This window comes from Anolis sagrei, chromosome 1, assembly GCF_037176765.1.
Source record: "Anolis sagrei isolate rAnoSag1 chromosome 1, rAnoSag1.mat, whole genome shotgun sequence".
NCBI classification, from domain to species: domain Eukaryota; kingdom Metazoa; phylum Chordata; class Lepidosauria; order Squamata; family Dactyloidae; genus Anolis; species Anolis sagrei.
In genome coordinates this window covers 330,004,158-330,016,847 of record NC_090021.1, presented here as the reverse complement: position 1 = coordinate 330,016,847, position 12,690 = coordinate 330,004,158, and the positions used below count along the sequence as shown (strand labels likewise).

The following is a 12,690-nucleotide window of genomic DNA, read 5'->3' as shown; positions in this document are numbered from 1 at the left end:
AACACAGAAAAATTGAGAACTTAAAAATTGACTGTCTTCAGATATTATTGTGTATACAAAATACAGTCTGAACATAAACAATGAAAACATGTGTATACACGTGTAGTCGTAAAGTTCAAAACAGAAAAATGTTTTGTTTGCTTTCATTGTTTCTGATTTTAAAAATATGTGCTTAAGGAGAACTTATGCCTATGAATAATTTTTCCTTGTAAGGCATATAAAACATTTGGAAAACCTTTGCTTGATGTCAATAATATATATTATAAAATAGCTCTATGAAGCTGGTATTTATTAATTTCAGGACTCTAACAGAGTCCTGGTTCAGTTCTTTGATTACTGTACCTGGCTGGCTCTATTGTACTTATAATGCACATTCAAATCGTTTCTGACTTACTGTGACCATATCTTGGGCTTTTCTTAGTAAGGTTTCTCCAGGTGAGTTTTGCCATTGCCTTCCACTGACACTGAGAGAGAGTGACTGACCTAAAGTCACCTAGTGGGTTTCCATGGCTAAGTGGGATCTCAATCCTAGTCTACAACAAACAGTCCGAGCCTGACACAAAAACCATTATGCCACACCAGCTCTAGATACTATTATAGTTGTTGTTCTGTGCCTTCCAGTCCTTTTTTTTTTGTCGTGTCAGGAGCTACTTGAGAAACTGCAAGTCGCTTCTGGTGTGAGAGAATTGGCCGTCTACAAGGATGTTGCCCAGGGGACACCTGGATGATTTGATGTTTTTATCATCCTTGTGTGAGGCTTCTCTCATGTCCCCACATGAGGAGCTGGAGCCGATAGAAGGAGCTCATCCACCTCTCCCCGGATTTGAACCTGCGACCTGTTGGTCTTCAGTCTTGCCGGCACAGGGGGCTCCTCCTACTTAGAGTGACCAAATATCACAGTGTTGTACCTAGAGTTATATCTCTTTTTGTCTGTTGGCTATAGCTGACCTGTTGCCATCAGTTGCTTGTGCCAGTCAGGTGAAAATGTCTGAAAATGTTGTTCTCCTCTCAACCTCACAACCTCTGAGGATGCTTGCCGCAGATACAGGTGAAATGTCAGGAGAGAATGCTTCTAGAACATGGCCATACAACCCGAAAAACCTACAACAACTCAGTGATTGCGGCCATGAAAACCTTTAACAATACCTCCCTTGTTTGTGTTATGTCATGGGCAAATCTCACACGCTTTGAGAAGTTGTGTAATGATGCAATCAGACACAAAAGCGTGAGGTAATCCAGAGGGCTATTTCCCTGCTTTTGTAACCAGTTGAACATTTACTGCTAGAATTGAATTTTGCTGTTTGTAGTAGTTCTCTGTTCTTTATATAGCTTCTTTTGTGGTGGGTTTCAAATGCCTGTCTATAAATAGTTCTTCCAAATGGCTGTGCCCAAAGGGATAATCTCGCAGACAAAGGGAACTTGACTGCATCTGGGGATCTGAGTGTTTGCAAGGATCCTATCAGGGAGGACAAATGTTGGTCTGTGTTTTGCAAGTTCCTGGGAATGGAGTCAGTATTTCTGTGGTTCACTATCCCCAGACCTCTGTACTCATATTTTCATTCTCTCTCTCAAATGGAAAGAGTTTAGAAACAAATGGGTGTTTTTACAACTGCTTCCTACTGATAATTGCTGTCACGGCAGGCACAACAAAGGCTAGCCCCACGGGCAAGCAATGACATATTTTCTCTTTGCTGTGGCAACTTGGCATCTAAGCATTGCCAGATATTGCTACAGGCTGGCTAGCTTCAGATTCCTTCTCTGAACTTTTCTTCTACTTTAAGGAATAGCTGACCCTCCTTCTCTGAAAGAACAGCAGAAAAAAATAAAACGACAACAATTAACAATAGTGATTTAACAATGCAGCTGTTATGCTGTTGGCTTTTATCCAGTCCTCATTGTGCCACCATATCATTGGTTTGTTTCCCTCTCTCCCTTAAGGTTTGTATGTGTGCTGTTGAGGATGTTACAAGAATTATTGAAACAGAGATCCTTTCAGTACTTTGGTGCATTAATTCTATTTTTATTCTACTTGTCCTTCATTCAGGGTGGGGCATATCTTTCTCTTCCACGTCCCTTTTCATCTTTACATTGAGAGACTTGCCCCAATCTTCTCCCACCAGGTATTATCAGGGTATGTCAATCTTCCAATGCTCCTGCAGTGTTGTGATTGCATGCTCTTGTGAGACAAGAAGCCATGCTGATGGCAGCAGTGCTGCTGATAGTGCAAGAAGCTATGCTAGTGGCAGCAGTGCTGCATAGTAAAGGTGAAGGTTGTCCCCTGACATTAAGTCCAGTCATGTCTGACTCTAGGGTGTGGTGCTCATCTCTATCTCTAAGCCGAAGAGCCATACTACCCCTGTTATATCAGTTCCACTGGCTGCCAGTCCAGTTCCGAGCAATTCAAAGTGCTGGTCTTGACCTATAAAGCCCTATATGGTTCTGGCACAGCTACTTGTCCGAATGCATCTCCCTATATGGTTCTGGCACAGCTTACTTGTCCGAATGCATCTCCCCTTATGTCCCACCTCAAAGCTTACGATCTTCCGGAGAGGCCCTGCTCTCGATCCCGCCTCTGTCGCAAACGTGCTTGGCAGGGACTAGAGACAGGGTGTTCTTGGCGGTGGCCCCCCGCCTGTGGAACTCGCTCCCCAGTGAAATTAGGTCAACTGCTTCCCTCCTTTCCTTCAGGAAAAAATTGAAAATGTCGCTATGGGACCAGGCATTTGGATAGCAGGCTGATAAATGATGACAATGCTATGGACAATGGACTATGGACAGGCTTCAGATTAAGTTGTTGATTGTGGAACTCAGATTTAGGTTTGGCCAACCAATTCAATTTGCACTATTTTTAAATGGTTTTTAATTTAAATTAATGATTTACCTATTTTGTAACTGTTGTTTTATCTGTTTATATATGGAGGGCATTGAATTGTTGCCGGCTTTAAGCTGCCCCGAGTCCCCCGTCGGGGGTAGAAAAGGGCGGGGTACAAATATTTGAAATAATAAATTATTAAATAAATAAGGTCCCCAGTGTCAATCAGGCTTTTGCCAATTTCTTCTTCTGCAATATAACCCTACAGCAGTGGTTCTCAACTTTCCTAATGCCGCAACCCCTTAATACAGTTCCTCATGTTGTGGTGACCCCCAACCATAAAATTATTTTTGTTGCTACTTCATAACTGCAATTTTGCTACTGTTATGAATTGTAATGTAAATATCTGATATGCAAGATGTATTTTCATTCACTGGACCAAATGAACACTGGTGGAGTTTGGGGAAAATAGACCTTGACATTTGGGAGTGGTAGTTGCTGGAATCGATAGTTCACCTACAATCAAAGAGCATTCTGAACCCCACCAATGATAGAATTGGGCAAAACTTCCCACACAGAACTCCCATGACCAACAGAAAATACTGGGTTTTCTGATGGTCTTTGGTGACACCTATGATGCCCTCTTACAATCCCCAGGTTGAGAAATGCTGATTTTGTTCTTTTAGTACAACCCACTGTGAATTTTTATGGTTTCTGCAACTGGTAAATAATCATTCAGTTGTTCTTTTGGATTATTAGTTTTGTGCCTGAAAATAGACCTTGACATTTGGGAGTTGTAGTTGCTGGGATTTAAAGTTCACCTACAATCAAAGAACATTTAAAACCCCACCAATGATAGAATTGGGCCAAGCTTCCTACACAGAACTCCACGCTCAACAGAAAATACTGTGTTTTCTGATGGTCTTTGGTGACCCTTTGACACCCCCTTGCGATTCCTTCAAGGGTCTCGGCCCACAGGTTGAGAAACACTGCACTACAGTACCTGGCATTCTTTGGCAGTCTCCCAAGTACAACTTATTTTCCAATATTAGATGGGATCTGGTACCTTGAGGGTACAGGGTCCATCCCTGTCCTGTCCCCGTCCCGTCCCCCGTCTCCCCCCCCCCCCCCGCCCAGCTATGGTGATCTGGTGGGTGTTAGGAAAAATATTTCTTTTCCTTTCCTCCAGTGAGTATGCTTCTTGAGATTCTGTACTAACAAGCTGTATCTAGTTTTCCTTGTATCAAGACAGCAAAAAACTTTTTTCTCTTTTTAAAAAGAAGGAATCCTTAGAAACCATAGGGACTGAACCTGTTCCATGACCTCAGTCCCTGAAATTCACCTTTTGTTTTATGGCACACCAGGCTTTTATGGGGGTTGGTTCCTTTTTTATAGTTATCTTTTGAGGAGTCAGTGAGAGGCAGATTGGGAACAGACAAAATTATTCATTTCTGTGCGTTCTTGAAACAGCAATGAAGCCTCGCCCTCTTGTTTTGCGGGTAAAGCAATTGTCTCAGGGTGTGTCAACATGGAGGGTTTGTCAGAGGCTGGATGTGGCTGCTCAGCCCATCCAGTCTTGTGGGCTGCTTCCAACAAAGGATCTTAAACTTGTTCAACCCCAGTACTTTGTGGGCTTGTCTTGTTTTGTTTTTGGTTTAACAAGCTGTTGAGTCAGAAGTAGGACTTTGGAAAGGAAGTGAGTTCATTTAGCTCTTAGGAAGAACTTGCAATGCTAAAAGATTTCTGCATATCACTCCATCTACTACAGCATGTACACAAATTTTGAATACCTGCATGAAAAGCAAGTTAAAAAACAAATTATTATTATTATTATTATTATTATTATTATTATTATTATTATTTGAAACACTACAAGATTAGTACACAGCAAACAAAGTCACCCAAGTGTCTAGGACTGTGTGATGTATCGGTGAATAATGTGTGCAAATCCCAGTAGAGTAGCCTTTTTCAGCTGACAGATGGTAGTTTTGTCAGCGCCAATTGTGTTTAAGTGCAGGCCGTTCTTTAGGCACTGTACCCAGTGTGCTGATCACTACTGGGACTACCTTTACTGGCTTGTGCCAGAGTCCTTGCAGTTCGATCTTTAAATCCTCGTATCATGTCAGCTTTTCCAGTTGTTTCTCTTCTGTCACCTGGAATTACAACATTGACGACCCATACTTTGTTTTTGAACACGATCGTGAGGTCAAGAGTATTGTAAGGAACCCTAAGCAATACGTCCTAAATGCACTTTACGAGAGACTTAGAATTGTCTGCACGCTCACCTATCCCAAAATATCCCTCCTATTTCCCTTGGACATGCCCAGCATTTTAAATTTTAAATTCTTACATTTGGCCCTGCCACAGGTTTTTAAAATGCGTCGTGTTATTATTGTATTGTTTTTGCTTTTATGAGTTATTTATTTTTGTTTTGTTGTTATGTTTTATGATGTGTTTAGGCTCGGCCTCTTGTAAACCGCACCCGAGTCCTGCGGGAGATGGTAGCGGGGTATTATTGTTTATTATTGTGCTTCAAAACTCTGTTAGTCTGAATTCGGAAGTCCCAGAATAGCTTGATGTGTACATTTTCTGTAACCTTTTCAGACTTGTGATTCCACCAGTTCTCTGTCACAGGCAGATGGTATTTGTGACACAAGTTCCAATGAATCATCTGAGCAACGGTGTTATGCCTCTGCTTGTAGTCTGTCTGTGCGATCATCTTGCAGCAGCTGAGAATGTGATCTATTGATTCATCTGCTTCTTTGCAGAGGCTACACTTGAGATCTGTCGTCAACTTTCTTATAATAATAATAGTAATTATTATTATTATTATGTTTATTTATATCCCACTTCATCACTCTATAAGGTGACTCTAGTTTTTTTTTAATCTGTTTATGAGAGGCTGTTCTTTTTAAAGAGAAGTAACTAAGAGACTAACCTCTGGAATTGCGCATTTAACTGGGCATATCTCCCCTTTTCACTGTTTCCTTTTGCTTTCCTCCTTTCTTGGGCTACTTCCAGTGTCTCAGCAGACAACCATTTTGCCTTCTTGGTTTTCTTTTTCTTTGGAACGTACTTTGTTGCCGCCTCCTGAACAATGTCGCAGACTTCTGTCCATAGTTCTTCTGGGACTCTGTGATCCAAATATATCTTCAGCAGCTGTGGTTGGGGCGTATATTTGGATCACCTTAGGGAAGGCTGAGCGAAGGAAGATGGATGCTTTTGAGCTGTGGTGCTGGAGGAAAGTTCTGAGAGTGCCTTGGACTGCGAGAAGATCCAACCAGTCCATCCTCCAGGAAATAAAGCCCGACTGCTCACTGGAGGGAAAGATACTGGAGACAAAGTTGAAGTACTTTGGCCACATCATGAGGAGACAGGAAAGCCTAGAGAAGACAATTATGCTTGGGAAAGTGGAAGGCAAAAGGAAGAGGGGCCGACCAAGGGCAAGATGGATGGATGGCATCCTTGAAGTGACTGGACTGACCTTGAGGGAGCTGGGGGTGGTAACGGCCGACAGGGAGCTCTGGCGTAGGCTGGTCCATGAGGTCACGAAGAGTCGGAGACGACTGAAAGAATGAACAACAACAAACTAAGAGACTGACCGGTAAATTAGAATAGCAGAACTCTAGACCCCAACACCTATCTAATACAAAACTATTGTGCTGTGTAGAAATACACTAAGCTGGCCACCCAGCTTCTGTTTAAAAACCTCCTGTGAAGGCGACCCCATTATATTCTGAGATTTAACGTAATCCTACGTCACATCTTACTTCTAAAGTCAATTCTCTAAGTGATCTTAGTTAAGTAAGCCCTCACCCCTTTTCTGTACAGTTTCCCCATCTGCATTATGGAGAAAGTAAATATTCCCACTGGAGGTGAGCAATGTGTGGCCTTTCAGGTATTGGACTACAACTTTCATAGCCCCTTGGGATTGGCTATGCTTACTAAAGCTGATAGGAGTTGCATACAAGAAGTTGGAAAACCATACTTTGCCCACCAGCAATTACAATATTTCTGTAAGAGTTACTTTAAGGTTCTGCCTGTGGAGCTTTCTGGGCATAAAACATGCCATATGAACTCTTATTTACTTTTTTATATGTCGCCAGTTTAAGTGGTTTGTGAATTCTTCTCTTTCTGGGAAATCATAGCCTATCTATAAGGCTATGATTTCCCAGAAAGAGGAGGAAAATTCACAAACTATTGAATTGTGACCAGATAATTTTACAGCACTTTCTCTTATCAAATTGTGTATATGCTTTTGTTCTTTTACAGCCAGTATTTAAACTGAGTTGTATTTGAGAGGATCAGTTTCAATCTTTTATTAAATCGAAAGAAAGATTATAGTTATGAAAGAAAGCCAGCTTTGATATTGCTGACACTGCCTGGCACACAAAAAAGAAAGCCTTTGGTATTGTAAGATATTTACATGGAAAAAATATTTAATTTAATGTGGTGGTTCATTCTGTTGTGTTCTGCTTGAGTAGCACAATTGTTCTAAAACTCCTTTAATCTTTGCTAAGATGTTTGCAACCTCAAGGCTAGCGAGGTCTCACTATCAAGAACTGAGTGAATAAAAAGAATCTTCTGATTTAGCCTTCCCCACCCTGATGCTCCCAGATGTTTTGAATTTCAGCTCCCATATTGCAAGGCCAGCCATCAGGGATGATGGGAATTGTAGCCCCAAACATCTGGAGAACATTACATTGGGGAAGGTTGCTCATATCAGTAAGTATCTGGTGACTTGATGAGGACAGGAGGCTAGGATATGGCATGGAGTTAAGAGTATATCCTCATCTGTCGCTTTGTTCAAGATACTAGAAATAAAACTGCACAAGGTTTTAGACAATGTGATTGTTCAATGTTTTCAGCAAGAAGACACTAATGATGTATGTTCGTTATTGTCTTTGCTATGGTTTTATATTATTTTAATGTTTTAAATTGTATTTTATGGTCTTGGTACCGACTGTGAACCGCCCCAAGTCACCTGCGGGCTGAGATGGACAGTATATAAATATAGCAAATAAATAAATAAATAAATAAATAAATAAATAAATAAATAAGGCATGTGTATTTATAGGAGCTTCAACTCTGACTTTGGAGAAACTAACTAGAAAATCCAAGTATCATAATACGGATGAAACCTGCTTACAGTAGTAGAATCTATGCCCTTTGCATGTAGATTTAATCTCAGGTGGCTTCAGTTTGGTTATATATTTTCATGGTTTCAATGTCCTCTCATTCCTTGAGCCCAGGACTGTAATGGCTATCTTGGGCAGCATACAAAGCAGGGTCCACTGCCGATGCCTGATCTGAATCCTTTTAATTCTTTCTACTCTACTCAGAGGAAGGCAAAGGTCAGCCTCCTCTGAATAAATCTTGCCAAGAAAACCTTGTGATCGGTTCACCATAAGTCGGAACCGACTTGAAGGTACACAGCAGCAAATTCTACTCCAAAGAATGCAAGGTATATGGTACAACCACTCCTTTGCTTTTACACAACGCTCTTGGCCTATTGTTGTTTTGGGGCATTGGGAAGTTTGCCCAGCTCCTTCATGCTCTCCCATCAACACGAAATAAGCCTTTCAGGACCAGCATGCGGTGGGGAAAACATCACTTAGTACCCCCATTAATCCCAAAGTAGAATAAAGCTCTTTGGGAGCTCTGGGACCAGTGGATTCACAGGCTTGTTTTAAAAACAGAAAGTTAAGGAGAAGAATGTATATTGCCCAGGATACCTTGGAGGAAGAGTGGAATAAAAATACAATACAATACAGGTATGGTCAGACCACACCTAGAATACTGTGTCCAATACTGGGTATGGCAGTTAAAGGGAGATGTTGACAAGCCAGAAAGTGTCCAGAGGAGGGCAACTAAAATGATCAAGTGTCTGGAGAACAAGCCCTTTGAGGAGTGGCTTGAAGAGCTGGGCATTTTTAGCCTTCAGAAGAGAAGGCTGAGAAGAGACATGATGAGGGCCATGTATAAGTATGTGAGGGGAAGTCATAGGGAGGAGGCAGCAGGCTTGTTTTCTACTGCCCTGGAAACGAAGATGTGGGACAATTGCTTCAAACTACAGGAAAAGAGATTCCACCTGAACATGTGGACGAACTTCCTGTGAGAGCTGTTCAGCGGTGGAACTCTCTGCTCCGGAGTGTGGTGGAGGCATCTTCTTTGGAGGCTTTTAAACAGAGGCTGGATGGCCGTCAGTTGAGGGTGCTTTGAATGCACTTTCCCTGCTTCTTGGTAGGGCGTTGGACTGGATGGCCCACAAGGTCTCTTCTAAGTCAAGGCGTCTATGATTCTATCAAGATCATGCTTTTATACTGGGTTGAGCATCTGTGTGGGGACCATGGGGCAGTTGTTTCTTTAGATTCTTCATGGGCCTCACACTTCACCACAAGCCCAAATATGTAAGGAAGTGACATCCAGTATTTCCTTCTGTTTTCATGTGTTTGGAGAAGCTAACTGCATGGAGGAAGAGTGAAATGAAAAGCAGTAAATGAAAATCATGCTTTTAGACCGGGATGGGCAATGTTTTGGGCAAAATTTACCTGAAAATCACATGGTGGGTGGAATGGAGGGTTTTGGGAGTGTTTCAGGAGCTGGACTGGGCTTCACTCCACTCTGAAAACCTACCTCTGGCTAAAAATCCACCTCTGCTTTAGACCCTTTCTTTCCTGACGGCAGGAATTTACTCTGTATATTTTTTTCCCTAATGAATTTCAGTGAAGTGCCATGTGGTGCTGTAGGCATACATTGCTGCACTTCATATGTCATTCCCTGAGATCTACCTGGCAAAAATACATTGTGACAGACAGGGATTTCCAAGAGCCGATGTTCACGCTTGTTGGAGTGATATGAAACCCCGCAAGTGAATGGAAGAGTAGCGTAGGATGTAATTGTTAAACAAGGATATATTCTCCTTCCTTAATTTCTTTGGTTGAAACATGATTGAACTACTTCAGCTCCATATGCTCCACGTGACTTAGGCACACCTGGCTTTTTGTTGATTGTGGCCGATTTTCTATGGGTGGCTATACCAATAGGTCAATGCAATCTCCTGATTAAACATTCCCTCCTATTAGCTTTATTTCCCTGGAGAAGGTTGCTGTTGGTATTGGGCTGATAAGCCTGCAAAGAAGCAAACATGTTAAGTCTGTTAGGTGGCAATTTAATATATCCCTGTGTCTGCCAAACTTTTGACAATAACTGAGGCATGGTTTTATTTCTTGTTGAAAAACGTATTTGCTTTCTGCGTCTCCACATCATATGCTGCTTAGATGGCAAGGAAACCCAACCTTACTATGGTGTGCATTTATTAAACGTCAATAGGCAGAGAAGAAGACAACATTGACTTATGAGTGGTGGGGTGGAGAGCAAAGGTCTTTTTAAATACTTTTTTGTGTCACTTCCCTTGAATTACTATTTTTGGAAGGTGGAAGGGATGAGTTTGTTAGAAATTGTTGGGATTCATGGATTTTGTTAAGTGCATCCTGGCCCATGCCATATAACCTGTCTCTCATAGTTTTACTACCAACCGAGGCATGATGAATTCCATCTTGGTGTCAAATCTTGGGTCTACTATAATATTTAGTATAACTCTCACCCTGATATGAATTATATTCTAGAATATTTGTTTGTTTATTTATTTTCTACCTTTTTTTCTGTCATGGAATCCAGAGAGGCTTTTCTTGACTCTTGTAAAGTACAACAAGCCTATACATCCTAAAACAGGGGGTGGGCAGCCCCTGCTTGTCCTATGTCCACTTTTCTGCCTCAAGGACCTCCAGAGGGTGCCATGCCAATCCCTCCAAAGGAATCCAGAAGTGGCCCAAATGTCACTTGTAGTTTTTTAAAACCTCTCCCCTTTTTTGCTAAAACAAAGGCTATGGGAATGCAGTACCTTCCCTTTGGGGAGAATTGTGTTCTCGGAAGACAAATTTTTTATATTAAAAAGTCAAAGATTTTTATATTAAAAAACTTTATATTTTATTTTTATATATTTGTATTTTTATATATTTTATATTTTTATATATTTATATTTTATATTAATTTTTTATATTACTCTATGGGTCACTGGTGGCCCAGAAATGGCTGGGAGGGAAGACTACATAATCCTTCCACTCATCCATGAAAGAGGCACACGTGTTTGTGTGTTTTTGTAGAATCATAGCATTGGAAGAGAGATCACAAGGACGATCCTGTCCAACTGTATTCTACCATGCAGGAACACACAATCCAACACTCAGGACAGATTCAACCTTAACCTCTGAGGATGCTTGCCACGGATGCAGGCGAAACGTCAGGACAGAATGTTTCTAGGACATGGACAATACAGCTTGAAAAACCTACAACAACCTATTTAGCCTTAGTTTTAAAACCTACAGAGTAGGGACTCCACCACACTTCAAAGCAATGTATTTCAGGGTTGAACTGTATTTTTATTGTCAGGGAAGTTTTCCTCGTAATTTTTGTCCAATGCTCCAAGTCCTAGTCTCTGGAGCAGCTGAAAACAAGTCTGCTCCATCTTCAATATGACATGCTTTCAAATATTTAAAAATGGCATAACCTTCTCTTCAGGCTACCAAAATATCCCCTCTTCATAGAATATAGTTTCTAGGCTTTTTACTACTTTGGTTGCCTTCACCTGAACATAGGTTTTGCAGTAACCTTCACCACCATTATTTGAAAAACCGGAATAACATGATGAGATGCCCATTGATGTGCCTTCCGGATTAAATGCTTTTGTCTTTTCAGTTGCCAATCAGCTTGCAATGCATCAAATGTGCTCTTGTTCCTTAACTGCTCACCACAGACATGCTGCTTGACCTCAGCGACCTCCTTCAGGTATTGTATCTGCTTCTATTTAAGTACTTAGTTCAAACATTCTCTTCTGCAAATGAAGACAGGCGCATGGTGCTGCCCTTTCCCACATTCCAGAGCCTACCTTCCCCCCACTTTGGGGCAATTGACTTTTATGGCTGGTTCATATGTCCTGTCCTCCCTTTTGGGCAATGGCCATGTGTGAAGAGGGCTGGTAGTCAGATGGCATGAGATAGAGATCATAACATGAATGCATGTGGAGTCGCCCTTGGGGGCTGAGAATTGCGGTATATAAGCGCAGTAAATAAATAAATAAAATTGTGTTGTATTTCCTCATCATTCGTTGGTGAGTGGATGAATTTCTCATCCTTGCTTGCATGGGAGAGAATGAAAGGAGGTGTTCAGGATGGTTTTGGAATAAGTCAAATGAATAGCTATATGTAAGTATTGCATAGATTTGATATGACCATTCAGCATCAAGATATAGTCTATATAAAGCTCAGGAGGTTAATTTTGGCCTCCCCAGCTGTCTTTGTATTTGGCACTGCACTGTCACCCTTCAACTGCATGGGACATCAAAGAACCTTCTGGATTTGCAGTTATTTAACTTATTTTCATTTAAAAGTCCCGAAGAAGGCATTCCTAAGCACCCTTAGTGGGAATAAGTCATTTATCTAAATCCATTTTTGTTGTACTCCTAAGATCAGTATACCCTCCAAATCAATTGCTGGGTATTAAAACCATAGCTATGTAAATCCCAGTGGTTTTACTGTATTCAGGACTAGAAATTGGATTTCCAGGGATTTCATTGGGTCTATTTTTAGGTAGAGATGGATGGTATTGTCCCATTTTAATAATAGACTTCATTTCACAGTAGTGGGGAGGGGACAAAGTGGAATTTTATTACAAACATTGCTATTTTTTATTTGTCAAATGAAGAAATGGCTGTTAAATGCCTGTTTGGGGTAATTCTGTGTGCATTAAGAATTAGTTTATCTGCTGAAGTCATACATGGACATTACTGACACTTTTTACAGAACGATTTCATCTTCCCT

General features: G+C 41.2%; 1 protein-coding gene across 3 annotated transcripts in view; it reads left to right on the top strand.

Moving 5' to 3' along the window:
• Positions 1-12,690, top strand: part of BRF1 (BRF1 RNA polymerase III transcription initiation factor subunit) — a 287,868-nt gene that overhangs the window by 69,925 nt on the left and 205,253 nt on the right. For 2 of the 3 annotated variants that reach the window (XM_060754423.2, XM_060754444.2), the window contains one exon: positions 11,628-11,659. The exons of the other annotated variant lie outside the window; for it this stretch is intronic. In XM_060754423.2, the coding sequence (XP_060610406.2) occupies positions 11,628-11,659 (32 nt within the window). The remainder of the gene's footprint in view (positions 1-11,627; positions 11,660-12,690) is intronic. 3 annotated transcript variants of the gene reach the window in all.